The sequence below is a fragment of the Ascidiella aspersa genome, chromosome 2 (assembly GCF_963924565.1).
Source record: "Ascidiella aspersa chromosome 2, kaAscAspe10.2, whole genome shotgun sequence".
Classification (NCBI taxonomy): Eukaryota; Metazoa; Chordata; class Ascidiacea; order Phlebobranchia; family Ascidiidae; genus Ascidiella; species Ascidiella aspersa.
Window position 1 is genome coordinate 38,784,737 of NC_139448.1, and position 17,352 is coordinate 38,802,088.

Consider the following 17,352-nt stretch of genomic DNA (forward strand, 5'->3'; position numbering starts at 1 on the left):
ATGAATGACTTCACAATCTTTTATTGCATCAGGTTCCCAAATAAATTTAATTCAATTAAACTACCCTGAAAATGTAATACATTTAGAGCTTTGCTACACCTGGCTAAAAACTATTTTTTAAAACAATTTTGGCAACCTTTAAAAATATCTTTTTAGAACAAAGGGTGAACTTAATTAAATGAAAAAAATATTTTGAGCCAGTTTGTGCTGGGTTTAAAACCTGTGTAAACTCAAAATCACGCCAAAAAAATAAAATACACCAAATTTTAGGCTAATACTGCTTCAATTAAACAAGCAAAATGTAGATTTTTTTACAAAACTGCCTTTCTTTAACATTTAAATCATGATCTGCAATATAAAAACTTGCTTAGTACCACACTGAAAGACAACTTGGGGTGAAGTTTGTTTATTACATTTCTTTTGAACATTGATGTGATGTAATCCAGTTATTGCAATTTTTTTAAAATATAATGACCGAATTTTACATAACAATAACATGAATGAAATCCAAATACTTTTCACGGAATATTCCATGTACATTTTTACAAAACTTGTTAATCTTATAAATTAAAGGATATTTAAAAATAAACCATATGATTGTCAACAGACAAATGTTTACACTCCTTCAATGTTAGTCAAACATACTTTACCTAAACACAATTGTTAGCGTGAAAAAATTACATAACAAAAATAAGGCTGCTTCTTTGGTAAATTTAAAATTTTTAAATATCCGACAAATTTGAAGTTGATTTTTGATCAATTCATTGAAAATGCCCTACATGGTTGGTCTGTATCAATCAGGACTTTTAAAACAACAGGACTTTTGTAAGCGTTTCTTAACCTATAGGCCACAATCTAAAATAAGCTTAATGACTGGAGTTGTTTACATGTTTAGATTTATTGGTCCAGAGCAAGATTTTCCCAATAAATTGTGGAAGAAATAAGAAAAAATAGCTGAAAATAATTAAATTTAAGCAAGATTTCTTCAAAATTTAGAAAAATGAAATCTGAAGACTAACTTACAATAATTAGATTTAAATTTATTTATGCCATTTGTCTTACATTTTATCCACTTATGAAACATTCAGTGAATAGAATTTGGTCGCCAAAGCTTTGCTGTTATATCGAATCTTAGGATTTGTGTCGTTGCATTAAAAAGGTTGACAAACACTGACTTAAATTGTTAAGTCCTTCAATATCTTGACGTCTGTGAGTTATTATTCACTTATGAAACTTTCAGTGAATTAAATTGGGTGTACAAAGTTTGCTATTATATCTCAGCGTTGTATTCAGGTAAGTTGTTCATTCCCTCAGTATCTTGAGCCTTGTGAGTTATGTGTAGACAGCTGGGGCTGATTTGGGGGTCTTCTTGGCGGGGGAGGGGGTGGGGGGAACACCGAGGGGGGTTCCGGGTCACCCTGGTTGTCCTGGATCTGTATCGTTATCAGGTTGCTACTGGGCCGGGGGTTTGTATCCATGGCGACAGGAGGGGGGATTGAAGTTGGGGGAGGGGCTGAAGGTGGGGGGAGAAGAAACGGATCCGGGGCTCTCTGGATCAGGGGGGGCGGGGGGACCGTTATAGGGGGGTGAGGTATGCCACCCGGTGGTAATACTAGGGGTTGTAGGAGCGGGGTTGCGTTTGGCTTGTGTCGGTGAGCGATGTGAGCTTGCAAGTCGCGCTGGGAAAGATAAGTCCGCTTGCATCCGTTTGATATCGAGCAAAGGTAAACGCTTCCGAGCGGACATTGTTCTATCCTCTGCACACTATCCTTGCATCTGCACAACAAAATATATAAATAGTACTTTGCCACTGAGGCAATTCAGTTTCAGAAAAAAAAAAATTAGGGAGAGGCTATTATTCACCCAGACACCAAAGTAGTTTAAATCGCCATGCAATTACGGTTAACAAAGTAACTTAAATCAATTTTGGAATAATGCATGGAAAACTCCATTAACTTTAATACAACTCCCACCACCCCAACCTAAATAATTGCATAATCACATATGGGTACAAGCGTAAAAAAGCAATCTGGACAAATGGCCACTTCAGGGTATTACCCACGAATTCTAGGTTATATATATTGATTATTTGCAATTTATTTAAAGCTTCGATGTTTATTTTCTGTATCACCTTGGGCAATTGTTGTCTGTCTTCTTGGCACACGAAAAGCAGAAAACGTGTTTGCATGGGATCTGGAAAACAAATTTACTTGATTATTTTTAAATAGCTTAACATGTTTGCAACATCTATGTAGTATATATGTAAAAAAAAGTATGCCCAAGTTTTAGTTATTGTGAAAACAGTTGTCAAATAAAAATACACTAAACCACCATAAACAAATTATTTGGCATATTATAAGCAGAAGCAAATTTACAAAAATTACCATTCTTCCATAGCTCTTTATCGGAAGTGAACAAGTTTCACAAACATGAATCATTGGATCCACCATTTTCTTTCCAATAATGTGTATCTGAAAAACAAAAATACACTTATTTTATGCCTAAAATTTATTTATTTGCAACTTTCAATATATTTTTTTCCGAGTGGGACACAAGTCATTCGCCATTTTTGTTGTGTTTTTCTACTATTTTAAGATAAAAGATTTCCAATTTAAGGTTTTGAACACTCAAATTCACAGAATAAAAAGGAAATATTGTTGCCATTTAATTTCATCAACAGCCTAATCTGCATTCAAAATAAATATGATTAATTAGTTTGTGGTTTTACCTGTATGTCGCAGCTGAAAGATTCTTGCTCCGGAAATTGCCGACCAGAATCGTTGCCTCCTTGATTCGGTCGGTTGTTCTGGTAACGATTCCCATCACGAAAGTTTTCTAAGAATACATAAGTTTATATACTCGCCAGATTTGAACCCTAAAAATTACAATGTTTTCAAATTGGGTGTTAGTCTAGAATCCTACCACAGCATTAAAACAATTATTAAACCAACACACAATATTAGGGTTAGGGTGATGGGTTAGCGTTTGGGGTGGGTAAATTATTATTATTAAAACCCAAACGCTAACTCAAATAATTAGTGCGTTGTGGTAGGATTCTAGACCAGCGCCACCAATTCTCCAATCGGTTACACTGTTGGGGGGAACTTTTGATGCTACAGGTTCAGTCTGCATTCTGCGGCAGGCACATACCCAGGATTTATTTTAACTTGTGTACATACATGAATTAGTAATTTTCACATATAGATTTCAGAAAATAGTTAAGTTGTGGTATGATTTCAAATGTTAAACTTTTTTTAAAAAAAATAAAGTGCCATTCCCCGTAAACCGATACAATTGATGGAAAGTAGATTTAATATTGAAAAAAAGGCCAATTTAAACTGTTCAATAGCTTACACATAACAAATGAAGGCGCTCTTTCACTATTGTACGTGAAAAGTTATGCAAAAAAAAATAATAATAATACCGCATACCACAACACATAATGTTTGGGTTAGGGTGCGGGTTAGCGTTTGGGTGATGGTGGGTCAAGTAATATTCTGTTTATTATTAATAATAACTTGACCCACCCTCAACCAAACGCTAACCCGCACCCTAACCCAAACCATATGTGTTGTGGTATGCGGCATTTGAATAAATTTTTTTTATTAATTTTTACGTACAATAGTGAAAGAGCGCCCAAATGAAGCTGCTGGTTACCTACGCAGCAAAATACTTTGCAAGCTAAAGATGTCATCAGCGCTGGTCTAGAATCCTACCACAATTATTAAGTCAACAAACAATATTTGGCTTAGGGTGCGGGTTAGCATTTGGGTGAGGGTGGGTCACGTATTATTATTTTCATTATTTAATAATAATACCTGAACCACCCTAACCCACCAAATAGTGTGCGTTGTGGTAGGATTCTAGACCAGCGCCGATGTGATCTACTATTTCAATTCGGTAATTTACTAAAAAATGCATAAAAATATTTTTTTGATTGCACCTTGACGCCAATTCCATTCTTCCCTCGACTGTTTTCTATATCTCTGGTGATATTCTCCATGATTATTATTGTTGTATCTTCGCTTCCGTTGCATTCCACCCGCGTTGTCCATCTTGCAAAGTTTAACAAAATGCTTTTGTAAACTCAAAACGCTGAGTCGAAAAGTAAGGAAATTTCTGCCGCTTACGGCGGAAAGTTGATTCTTGCCGCCGTGTAATCTCAAAAAAAATATCGAGCAAAGTTGCTCCAAAATATAAAATAAAAATAATTTATAAAAATTTGCAGATTGATATTCACCTTAGATAAATTTATTTATATTTTTTGTACAAAATAAAAATTTAAATCGATTTTTATTACTTAATTTGGGGCCTCCCCCATAACTAAACAAGAAAATAAACAAATGTTCAGGAAATTTTCCTCTCGTTTGTTTTTACAACGTAAGATGTCTTCTTCTTATGAAAAGGGCTTAGACGCGATTAAATTGCAGAATAAAGCTTTGAAAGAACTTCCAGTTGAGGAATCAAAGCGTCCTGGAACACGAAAAGTTTGTATATAGTGTTTTTATTTGTTTGTAAAATTCCTGATAATTGTTTTACTTAAAAGTCGTATTTTTTTACAAAAAATCATCTTAAAAAACCTATGCTTGGTTGGCCAAGAATGGTTATACTTCTAGTGAAAATTGTGTTTCGGACATAAGTTTTCTGTCAAAAACTTTGACTCTTGTCTCGAATCCTACCACTTGTTGTACAGTAACAAAACAAGTTGTCAAAAATGAAGTTGCAAGAAAGAAGTGAATATGGGGAAATCAATATAATAATAACACTTGGACCACCCGAATCCAAACTCGCAATCTAACCTAAGTAATGTAGCAGTATAAATGCCATATGAAAATGTGGTAGGATTCTAGGCCAGCACGGCAGCACCTAAGTTTCTGATCTGGCTTTGATAATGTTGCACTAAATATGTGATAATAAAAATCACCTTGATCCTTGCAAGATAAATGTTGAATTTAATTCATGATCAGTAACAGCAAAATAGCATAGCTAGCATTTCAGTAGTAGGACCAGCCCCGTTTTACCCAAACTCGGTTACTTATTACACAAAATTGTCTTGAAAAATCTATGTTTGGCTGACAAAGAATCTTTATAATAATTGTAACGATTGAATTTTTTTTAGGTATCTGGCGCGTGTTTTTCACTGGTTAACATTGTCCCAGTAGAGGGCGCCAGGCTTGTTGCTTCTTCGAAAAGTGCGCTAAAACTTCTTGATGTTGACGAATCAGCTGTCAAGGATCAGGTATTTTGTTTTAATATTTGTACGTGACTTTGACTTGGACTACTTTGCGACTGACATTCCTAGGCCATAAGTTATTTCAAACTGACTTGTACGTACCACTGTTTTTGTAATATTCGTTTCGCACGAATCACAACAAATTTATGACTTATGCCCTGCTTATTTTACTGGTTTGCATAAGTTCACAAAAATCTCACAATGACTTGACTTGGACTTGTTATTTTCACAAAAGACATGAAAAGTTATTTCAAAATGACCTGTTTGCAAACCTGTAAAGTAAAAATTAACATTGATAAGTGCCCCTCGGTTGTTCAATTGGAGCAGTCTTCGGTTGGCAATAGCATATATTATTTTATTCATCACTTGTACATTTATATTGAAAGGATCTAGCGGATTATTTCAGCGGCAACAAACTCCTCCCCAACAGCACGCCTGCCTCACATTGCTACTGTGGCCACCAGTTTGGGTATTTTGCCGGCCAACTGGGCGACGGGACCGTGGCCTACCTCGGCGATCTGGTCAATTCTACCGATGAAACTTGGGAACTTCAGCTAAAGGGTGTCGGCCACACGCCTTTCTCAAGGTAGATGCTTGATAAATTGACATTTTGCATTACATTTAAAAAAAATTGGAAAATTGGCGGGGAGTGGTTTTAGTTTGATGTAGAACTGGTATCAAAACCCATACAGAAGTTAAAAATGAATTAAGATTTGTTCAAAGCATTCAAATATAACCTTCTTTTGTATGGGCTTTGATATTTTTACTACGTATTGAAAAAAATGTGTTGGAATTTCAACTAGTTATAGGTATTTCTGTAGCCACTTTTAAAAATAAATTCTTGTTTGTTGAGTTTGTTTTCGTTTTAAAAGTACAATCTTGTCCTTGTGTTTTTTTCATTTACTAACCTAGTCCTTCAACAAATTCTTGCAAGGCTTGATTTTTAATCATTTTTATACCTTGTAAAAAATTCTAAAAATAATTTCATTCCAGTCAAGTCATTTGCAAAAGACCTTTTTGAAATATGTTGAAATCAAGTCACTTTCATTTAAAAAAAAAGTTAAACATTGAAAATTAGCAAATGCATTTCACTCCAGAATTATTTTTATAAATGAAAAAATAGGCAAGCAAATTTGTTACAGATAAATATTGATGTATAATATTATAGCAAATGAAACATCTTGTAAGATTAATGAAAGTAGTTTATTAAAAATGTTGTAAGTCAAAGTTAAATCATTTTACTATAAAGACTTATCTCAAGCGAAGTCATTGACTTCAATCATTAACAAATGTGATATGATTAAAAATGTATTTTATAAAAATTATGTAACTTTGAAGACAAGGAGATGGCAGAAAGGTTTTGCGTTCATCCATCCGTGAATTCCTGTGCAGTGAAGCGATGCATTTTTTACGAATCCCGAGCACCAGGGCAGGTACAATCGTCGATTCCGACTACCAAGTCACTCGCGATATGTTTTACGATGGAAGAGCGAAGCGTGAAAACAGTGCGTTTGTTTTGAGGATTGCTCCAACATTTATAAGGTATATGTATAAAGGAACAATTCATATACACATTACACAGCTGCTTATAGTAATCTTACCATTTAACTGTGGTCATGTTGCCCATTTTTTTAACAAGCGAATTAAAAAGGAAAATTTTTAAAATCCAGATATGAAAAACTCATGTTGTGTTTTAATTTTTATCATCTCCGAAGGGCAGTCGACTCCAAAAGAGCTTGTTCGCGGTTTTGACCTATTATACTAATTTATTTAATCTCCTTTTTTAGATTTGGGTCGTTTGAAATATTCAAGCCAAGGGACTCAATGTCGGGAAAAAGTGGATCCAGCGTTGGTAACGTAGATCTGCTCAGACAAATGTTGCGGTACGTCATCGAGGGATTTTATCCTGAGGTTGCAGCACAATTTCCCAATGCTGACACTGAACAATATCTCAACTTTTACCGACAGGTGAGACTCTAGGTCCAGCGTTGGACAACTACATTATTCTAGTTTTCTAATTTAATAAATTAGAGCAAAATTTGGCTAGTCCTAATTATAACCTAACAAACTAAAATGATTTAATTCTAATTTTAACCAAATGCTCTAAATTTAAAAAGCAAAAATAAATCTAGTTGTCCAAGTTTGCCTAGGTCAGAGATTATCAACCAACCAGCCATGGGGCGTTTTGAGTCTTTAATTTGTATCACATTGATAATTTTCACTTGTTTATTTCCTATAGTGGTGGATGAGAAAACCTCATATTTTTATCAATTAGTGTACATCGCTTTTTAACTAGTAGTCCAGGTTTTGCATTAGGACTCAATTTGTGTTATGTTTTTTGCCAATTCACTTTGGGGGCTTAGATTAAAAATAAGTTTAACAACACTGTCTTGGTCCTTCTATTTTACCTTAATATTTAATAAATCTATATGTAAAAAAACAAAATGCTCCCCTTTTAAAAGTTATTTAAAAATGTGTTTTACTCCTGGAAATAGCTTTGTTGTTAATATAGTCCTTAACTGATTACTTTTATGCAATATATTGGTGGTTTTGGACAAACTGGATTAAAAATCAATCTTGGAGTACTTGATATAATAGTTTGTCAAAAATGATTAAATAAAAATCAATGAAAAAATTAAAGACTTTAATTTAATCACTTAAGAACGTTGTTTTATTTTTTGCACATGTTTTCATCAAACAAGCAACCAAATAAATTGAAACCTCAAAGATGAGACATGGCAAAAGTGTTTTTCATGTTGTTTTCCATGAGTCAACATTGTAACACATGTATTACAGGTTTGCATCAAGACTGCCCATCTTGTTGCCAAATGGCAATGTGTGGGATTCTGCCATGGAGTTTTAAACACCGATAATATGAGCATTATGGGTCTCACTATCGACTACGGGCCTTATGGCTTCCTGGATTTGTAAGTATGTTGGCTATTTTGAACTCTGGCAAATGTTTAATTAGCTAATAAAACTATTCAGGTTAAAAAAAGTTGTTAATTTGTTTTGCTGTGGATGCCTGAATTTTTATTATCCTTTTGTTTTAATTTTTTATCATTAAAACATACAAAATTATGCTCAAGAATCCAAAATAATGAAAATTAAGCACAAACAATAGGAAAAATATTGATATAAAACCTTGTTTTCTGGTAGACATTCCTTTTAGGTCACCATGTTTAATCTTTTACTTTTTTTTGCGTCAAACTATTCAAGACGTTACCTTGTTGTAACAAAACAGTGGTCAATATTAAAAAAGAAATCTTACTTAATTAGTCTAACTAATTCTTGAGATATTCCTACTTCTGAAAGCATTGTTATATTGTGTTTTGATTATAATTTGCAGTTATCGATTTTAAAAATTGAATAGTTACCGTCAGATTTATAAGTTACAGCTTTGGTGACCACTAAGGAATAAGAGGCCGTTTTTTTATATGAGTGTGTAATATTAACCTTGTTTCTAACATACAGAAGTAGGTTCTATTTTGAAACATCGTTGGATAAATTTATATGTCAAAACTGAAAACAACTTAAAAATCTCTGGATGGATCAACAAAATGTTGTTTTATTCCAGCTACGACCCAGATTTTATTTGCAACACAACTGACCAGGAGGGAAGATATTCATTCAAAAACCAACCGGAAATTTGTGAGTGGAACCTTGAAAAGTTTGCAGAAGCACTTCAGGCTAGTTACACAATATTTGTTATTCAAGATTTTCAAACAAGTACTTTATGTCTTTTTCAAAGTCTATATTTTCTGAAGCATTAGCCAGAGTAGATTTTCCTACATATAGATTTTTTACGATTTAAAAAACAAAAAAATAAAAAATAAATTTATAGGATAAATTAGAAAAATTTAATGAATCATTGTTTTACTAATCGAAAAAAAAAAACTCCCCTGGTTAGATATGACTTCCCCAACATCTCAGCGCCCTGTATAAGTCATCTTCTTTCAGGGTGAATGATACTCAATGCTTGTAATACAATGCAAAATAATAACAAGAGTAGCTATTTTGATTAAAATGAATGACAAAAACAAAGCAAAAACAGAATTTATATTGGCCAACATAAGGTGATCTACATAAACATTGCACAGATGTCGTTCAGGTGTATACAGAGTGCTATGTTTATTTGGATTGTCTATATCCAAACCAAAAATAATGTGCAACTATGTACAGAAGATTATGTATTGTTAATGCATTTGTGGGAATTCCCCAGGACGTTCTTTCCCTATCATCTTCAAAGCAAGTCCTCGATGAAGTTTATCAGGAAGAGTTTAAGAAATCTTACCGGGAAGAAATGCGGGCAAAGTTGGGTTTGTGTGAAAAGCAAACTGATAAAGAGGATGAAGAAATAGTCGAGAAACTTCTCTCAACAATGCAGGTTAAATAAAGTATATTTTTTTAATTTTAATATTAATATCATAACCATTACATTGGAAATGTTGCGTTTAGATTTTTTACAAATGCTTTGGCAAAACATCATGCCACTGCCAGTGTAAAACTTCTAGCCACAATGTAAAAATTAAAATGCAAATGATGTTCTTCATACCTCCTGATTCTTGTGAAATTAATTAAATGATTTTGGAACACATACAAATTTTTTCAGTGATTTTAATTACAATATCAAAGTCATAATATGGGATAAACTTGATATTGCATGCATTACAAATGCTTTGGTAAAACCTCATGGCATCATTTGTTTAAACATTATAAAAAAAACTTAAGGTTTTCGGAAACATTTTTAATGATTGAAATGTCAATTTTTTCCAATATTACAAACTGTTGCTGCTCTTTTCCAGTTTGGTGAATTTACACTTTTAAAAGGTTAAAAAAACACAAAAGTTGCTGGCAGCTTTTTTGGTGAAATGAAAAACATAAATAGTTTGACTCAAGGAAGAACGCTAATAAAATGTGTTTTTGGTTATTTATAGGAAACTTATGCAGATTACACAAACACTTTTCGCAACCTGAGCAAGTTAAATCTTCCAGGATCAAACAACTTTCAAGATTCCGTACAATCTGCTCTCGATGCACTTGTGAAAAACTGCCCAAACTTGGAAAACCTCAAAATATTCGCAAAGTAAGCTGGTCAATTTTAATTAATAAATGCAGAACAATAAGATTTATCGATTGATTATTTATTTGACAAATATAGTTTATCAACCTTTTATTTTGCGGTCAACTTTTATTGAGAAGTTATTTTAGCGTCCAGTTCATTTTCTAATATCCTAAACAAAATTTTAGTAAATAAAAATTATTGGGTCGATTCTCATAAAATCAAAAATTTATTGGAAACACTTTTATGAAGCTTATTCATAAGTTCTTACAAACATAAAAAAACAGAAGTTTCACGAAAGATACACACACAAGAAAACAGCTAATATCTCAACAGTGTTGAAAACATTCTTTTTAGACCAAGTATGTCGGTTGAACAGCTGGAATCATTTCAAACGGTCATCCAACAAAACCCAGGCTTGCTTGCCATGATTGGAGGTGGTGGCACGATTAAACAAGAGATTGAAAAATTGGAGAAGTTTAAATCACTAGAGGTGTGAAAATATATTGGACTTCATGAAGCCATAATTACAAGTGGATCTCAAACTGGGGTTGCGCCCCATGGCCATGCGGAAGTTTCCTGTTTTTTGTTTCAAACACACCATTCGACACCTTGTCTGCAATAATTAGTTTGAACAAATACTGATATGAATGTTTGAGAAATTAAATTAGTTTATGTTTTTTTTTATTATTTTCTCTGTTGTAAAAACAGAGAGGAGCTCTCCAGATCAAAGAGTTTGGAACCACTACTTTACATAATGTTTAATTGTCATGCCAATAAAACTTACACTAAAGAATTAAACTCTAATATTATAAAGAAATGTCTTTATCAGTATTAATTTTAACAACTTTATCGTTAAGTAACGTTTTACTAGGTCAATTATTATTTTATATGGTGTGAAAACCTCTCTAAAAATTTCTATATTTTCCTAGAACTTGTCCGAGGCTGACTACCAGAGCATGACGGTAAAGAAGTGGTCTGATTGGTTGGAAATCTACATTGAAAGGTTAAAGAAAGAAACGGAGGGAAAAAGTGACTTGGAAGAGTTGGACAAGAAACGAAAAAATGTAGGAATTTAAGCTAAGGTGGTGCCTTATGTCGTATATTAGTTAGTAGTTAGTTTAAAGAAGCTTTACTAGCTAATTCTGCCTAGCTATTTAAGGACACCAACCGCCGTGAGTTCGTGTTGTTTTCCTTTTTTTTTTTTTTTTTTTATCTTGTTTGAAGCTGGTAACAAAACACACACCACTCGATTCCAATTGATAAGATATATTAAATGCATTAAAGTTAGTATTTATAATTATTGCCAAACGAATCGATTGATCCACACAAAACACCATGGTCTTACATTTCCAAATATTCTAACATATTACGAATGACAAACATTAACCGACAATTGATAATTGAAAACTTACAACCGATAAACTTAACATGTCCAAAGTAAACTCAACACAAATTACAAAGCGCCGCTATGTTCGAGACTTTGAGTTTGCGTCTGTCTGACTGGCGTTCAGACCATTACATGCCTGGCAATCCCAAAGGAATTGTTTCGCAAGGTTTAGCTGGACGCCGCTGAGCAGGCGAGATATTAATTTGATTAATAGAACCACATGTAAGTTAATTGCATGTTGTATATATGACGTAACAGTGACGTAACAATGACGCAACAGGTGGTTTAACGTATTGAACAAAATATAAAACTTAACTACTTTTCAAATTACGTCATTGGTTTAAAAAAGCTTCGTCAAACTTAACTGTAAGGATTTGGCCACTGCGGGCGAGATTTATAGTTTGTGTCTAACTTAAAGAAAATATCCATTTAAAAGACTGATATTACTTTTTGCTTTTCTGTTCAAATTATTATCAAATTACCTCTTTAAGAATAAATTGCCACGGGTTAAGAAATACTGGTCAAAAAAATAGCTTAAATCAGAAAAACAAAACTTTCTTTTTAATGTATTTAAACTTTTCAAAGAATTATTCGCAAGCAACATGATAGTTCTTTTCTTTCAGTTAATGAATTCCTCCAATCCGAAATATATATTACGAAATTACATCGCTCAAAACGCCATTGAAGAAGCGGAGAAGGGGAACTACCTTGAGGTACTTTTATAGCTAATGTTCTGCAAATATGACAAAATCTTTTCATTCATCTATTGGTCCTATTTTGTTTGTATCTAGAACAGTGTTTTATTCCGACTATAGGTTGCTTTAAATTTCAGTCTCATGGCTTCAGTTTGTTTTATATCAATGTTTTATTTAAGAAAAAATACATAATATTATGAAACGGTCCCGGCTTGACCGGAGGTCGTGAGTTCGAACCACACTGCAGGCTAGTTGTTTTTCTAGCCAGGCCTTGCATGCATCATAGATCAACAGACTCGGTGAATCTGCAATGGCTTTCGGTGTACTAATGATATGTAAGCCGTAATCGTTGGTCAAAAAGCAGCTTCAGAAGGGCAGATCTCAGCTATTAACACGCGTATGTGTGTTCATGTTTCATTGTATTATGAGAAATTCACTCAACCCAACTCCTTTTTAATTTAGGTTCGAAATGTCCTGAACCGTCTCGAGCACCCTTTTGACGAACCCGGCCTTGAGGGGGAATCCCCGCCCCTCTACGGCTTCCGAAACATCCTTTATGACGCAACAACGCCTGCGTCATCAATGGGAATGCAACTTTCCTGATCCTCGTAAACGGGGAAAACCCCAAACTACGATTCCTTGTGGTCGGTGAAGTATTTTGTTTTTAAATTTAGAAATAAGCTTGGAGTGTTAAAAAAACGATTCCGGTGATAGTATTGGCACTGGTTTGACACCAGACTCGGACAACTAGATAATTCTAGTTTTCTACTTTACCAAATTAGATCAAAATGTGGCTAATTCTAATTCTTATCTAATTTGTGAATTGCTTGTGGGCTCTAATCCTAGTTTTAATCTCATTCGGATTTAAAAAATTCTACTTTGTCCAACGGCATTTTTAGTTTCTCATTTCAAACAAAAAAATTAAATTAAAGCTATTTGGTCGGAACGGCTTGTGTAGGTGATTATTCCAGCCTGAATAGCATAGTGTATAGCATAGTGTTGACACATGAATAATTGTCATTCACAACCTATGGGAATAAATTGCAATTTAAGCTAAATTGATCCAGAATTAACTTAATGTAATTTTATCTTATATTCTGAATTCAGTAATTCTAATTCAGGTCTAATTAGAGAAAACTAAAATGATTTAATTCTAATTCTAAGCTAATTAAAAAAAGGTAAAATAGAAAACATTTTAGACATGTAGATTCAACGTGACATTTTCTACTTTGCAAAAGATGTTTTTTTACCAAACGACCTAATATCAATAAATGTAACTAAATACAACGCTTAAGTAGCGTTTGGCCTAACAACCCACAAAACACTTCGTTCGCTCACTTCAGTTTCATCTATTTCTCTTATTTGGAAAAGAAATGACGTCATTTGTACCCAATCGAAGAGCGATATTTTATGCCCAAAATATCGTTTATCGGAATATTTTACCAAGTATCGGAAATCCCTATGCAAGCAATTATATCAGCAATTTGTTTTACAAAATCTTTTGAAAATTTGTTTAGTTTTTATATTCCGTTGCTTTTGTTGCAGAGTTATTTCTAAGTCAGTAAAACAGCACATTTTCTGTTTCTTTTGTTGCCCTCTATTAATAATAATTGCACAACCCACCCTTGTTTGAATAAGTTGCCTCCCACCCAAGGGCTGATTCCCCAGTGTTGTAATCACTGTTGTAGATTACAAGGCAGGTCAATGACTGTTACACAAGTGTACTTAAGTCATTGTTTTTAAATGACTTGGCATGACTTGAGTCGAGTGGTTAAAATGACTTGACTTGAAAGTATTTTGGACATAAGACTTGACTTGGACTTAAGTCATTGGGTAAAAGAGATTTTTTTTTAATTGTTCGTCAAGAAACGATTCTCTTTTTACTTCTGGGTTCCCAATGTGGGCGCCGCGACAACCTGCTGTCATTTCTAATACTCTAAACCAGTGCTTCTTAAACTTTTTTAGTTTTGTTCACCCCTAGCATCTATCTTCAGATTTCGTTCACCCTTGTCTCATGCTATTGTAAAACTATCTCGTCTATATAACAGCACAAAATGACTTGGTTTGTTTCGATTTTTGTTAAGATCAACTCAAGCTAAGTTTTACCATTTCAAATCCACAATTTCTCGAGTCCAGAGATATAAAGCTACAAAAAGCTTTCTGACGGTTCACCCTTATTCACCCCTTTTGTTTGGTTCACCCCTGCAAAAATTTTATTCACCCTGGAGTGAACCATTCACCTGTTTAAGAAACACTGCTCTAAGGTCCCGCGAGATATTTGAGAATCTTCAAGAATCTGATTTTGCTTAATTAATCGGCTTACAACTATTTGTGTACGTTTAGAGTTCAATATATCAAACTATATTTTTTTCAACATCGTTTAGAGTTAATGTTTGTTGTTCCATTCCGTTTATAGTGACTTCTAGTAAATTACTTCACGAAAATTCTACTTGGGTACCCAAATCTTATTATTATTTTTGAATGGTGCTGTAAGCCATAAAATGTTGGGAACCATAGAAAGTTAGGTTAGGGTGGCGTTAGGCCAATTACTATAGTTATAATTATATTCACATGTTTTACTTTCAATTTACAAAAACACACAACATGTTTTGTTCAGGTGTGGTTTCCGAAATGACGGCCATCGCTAAAAGTTGATCTTTCAAACAGCATTGGCCTGAAACCAACTACATCACAGGAATATGGATTTTTGTTAGTAGCCTATACTGTTTAATTTTGTCCCCAATCTAAAAGTTGAATCCTGATATGTAATGCATTTGTGTTTTCCTTCACCTCAAAAGATAAAATATTGCATCAGAATTTCTTTTTCGGCAAATAAATTGGGACTCTATTGATTTTCCAAGCCAGAAACTGTACTTGTAATTTATTACTATTTTTTTATGTTTGTACGTCTTCAATATCTGGATCATTTACACATATTTGTTTCCTGTTAAAACTTTTTACGTGTTTTTTGCATGTTAATCATCTTATGGTCTTCATTTTGATGCGTGAAAATATAATAAGCTTGGAATTATTTTTTTAACTTATCTTGTTGGTGCCTGAACTTTAATAAACTTTTCAATCGAAATTGTGACGTCATACTGGGGCATTGTTTACTCACAAGAAACCTTTGTCATTTTAAACAGTTGGCCCTAAGGTCGGTTTTAAAACAAATTGAATCTAAAATAAAGGTAGAGACCAAATTAAGTTGACACAGCATGTTTGGTTTGTTAGTCAGTTCAGCTCAATGATCTGTATAAGGTCAGCAAATTTTACAATTTATAAAAGAAATATTTAAAGAAAGTTGAATGTAAACTTAATAGAGAAACGTGGTCACTTCAGAATTGATACTATTAAGCATTCCAAAAAGTTAATTTTTAGTCGAGATGTTTAGCTTTATTTACTTATTTGATATAGGCAACTTTTTCCTTAGTAAGAGAATGTTTGATTTCAATTTAATTTGTCTTGTTTCATGTTCTATTGACAGCTAACTATCCGAATTACAAATGTAGTTTGTCTGTAAAACAATTTAGACTTAATCTGCTCTAATCTAAGCGCTACAATGTCAAACTGAATAAAAACACTTTTAGTGTTTACATACGGATAAAATTACAGATTTCATAGATTCTTACAGATTCATTGACAGACACTGCAAATGGAACAGTGCTATTTAAGCCATTTTAACCGTAAGGCGCGACTAGGGATGTTCAAAAATATTTGATCAGAGCCGATACGCGATACCAAGTTGCAGTATCGGTACTTGTCCGATACTAGGGTGGTATCTGTGCTGATCAGATACCAAATTGATTAGGCCATTTTTGCCAAGGTTTGCGACGCCATTTGACATCTGATTAGTGATTATACTGTGTTACTTTTTGATCAAAATATCAAATATCGTAGGCGTAGTGCATACCAGTGTTGTAAACAAGTCTTTTTCAAATGAGTTAAATCCCAGTAAAGATATTTGTAAAATAGTTATTTAGAATCCCAATTTTATCAACAAATATTGAATGAAAACACTTAATTTTAACCCAATTGTTTGGCAATGACTTAATTTCAAGGCATTTGAAAACAGTGACTAAGTATAGGCCAACTTAAGTTTAAGTTCTTGTCATCATTCCACTTGCACATTCCACCGACATATTGCTTATGTGCGCCGCTGGTGTTGATGATTTACAGATCGGTCTAACCGCCAGGTGCCGCAACAGAGCCTGCGTATAAGGTGAATTGTTTTTGTTGCAAGAATGCGGCTGAATTTGACGGCCGCGATAAATCACGCGATGAGCTTTTTGCTTAGTTGCGCCTTTATCTCTTTATGATCGCGAGATAAAGCACTGGCGCTGGAATAAATGTTTTTTACAAGAGTTTTAAAGCTTTTCGCAAATCAGATCAACACTTTGTAGATGTTTTGTGTAAATATTTACTTCGATTTGCAAGATAATGGTTATTAAGAAGTTTTGGAAAGCTGGTGAATGTGGCTTTTGTTAAGCGACATTCTTTAGTTGTTTGGTAAGCCAATTACCAGTTTAAGTGCTGCTCGCGTAGCTAGCAGTTGTACAAACTAGTGGGGAGTTTATGTGTGAACTAAATGCTGGACATCTGTAATGAAAAGTAAATAGTGACATTTAATTTGATGTTTCACGCTGGGTTTGGTTAAATTCATGAATAAATGATGAGTTGCGATGTAGGTTAAACGTCCCATTCTCAGTGACATAATGTTTTTAATTCAGCTGTTGTAGAAGGATCTTGTAAATGTTACAGATTTAGCTTTGTTCAAAAACGTCACTCTTTATAGTTTAAAATAGCTTTAATCGATGAAAATATTATAAAATGAAAAGAAAAAAGAATCAGGTTGTTTATTTGTTGTTTTTATTTTACTAGTCTTTTTTATAGTTTTGTCTAGTTAAAACTAATTTATTAAATACTTGTTAATGTCCCACTAATTTACCGTGGTTTTGTTTGTAACACAATATTG

The 17,352-nt window shown here is 33.5% G+C and overlaps 2 protein-coding genes across 2 annotated transcripts; one reads left to right on the forward strand and one right to left on the reverse strand.

Moving 5' to 3' along the window:
- Nucleotides 1–970: 970 nt before the first annotated feature.
- LOC146165674 (E3 ubiquitin-protein ligase Hakai-like) lies at nt 971–4,072 on the reverse strand. The gene is made up of 5 exons (XM_083382236.1): nt 3,944–4,072; nt 2,729–2,835; nt 2,385–2,471; nt 2,132–2,193; nt 971–1,776 (listed from the first exon to the last, which is right to left on the reverse strand). The coding sequence occupies exons 1-5, from the start codon at nt 4,053–4,055 to the stop codon at nt 1,311–1,313; spliced, it is 834 nt and encodes a 277-aa protein (XP_083238362.1). The 5' UTR covers nt 4,056–4,072; the 3' UTR covers nt 971–1,310.
- Nucleotides 4,073–4,339: 267 nt separating this feature from the next.
- Nucleotides 4,340–15,433, forward strand: LOC146165675 (protein adenylyltransferase SelO-1, mitochondrial-like). Its single transcript, XM_083381959.1, has 14 exons — nt 4,340–4,487; nt 5,120–5,246; nt 5,627–5,819; nt 6,572–6,775; nt 7,021–7,201; nt 8,030–8,160; nt 8,811–8,922; nt 9,456–9,620; nt 10,171–10,319; nt 10,653–10,788; nt 11,228–11,362; nt 12,309–12,398; nt 12,843–13,024; nt 14,998–15,433. Exons 1-13 carry the CDS (start codon nt 4,344–4,346, stop codon nt 12,990–12,992), a joined length of 1,917 nt encoding a protein of 638 aa, XP_083238085.1. The 5' UTR covers nt 4,340–4,343; the 3' UTR covers nt 12,993–13,024; nt 14,998–15,433.
- Nucleotides 15,434–17,352: the final 1,919 nt, after the last annotated feature.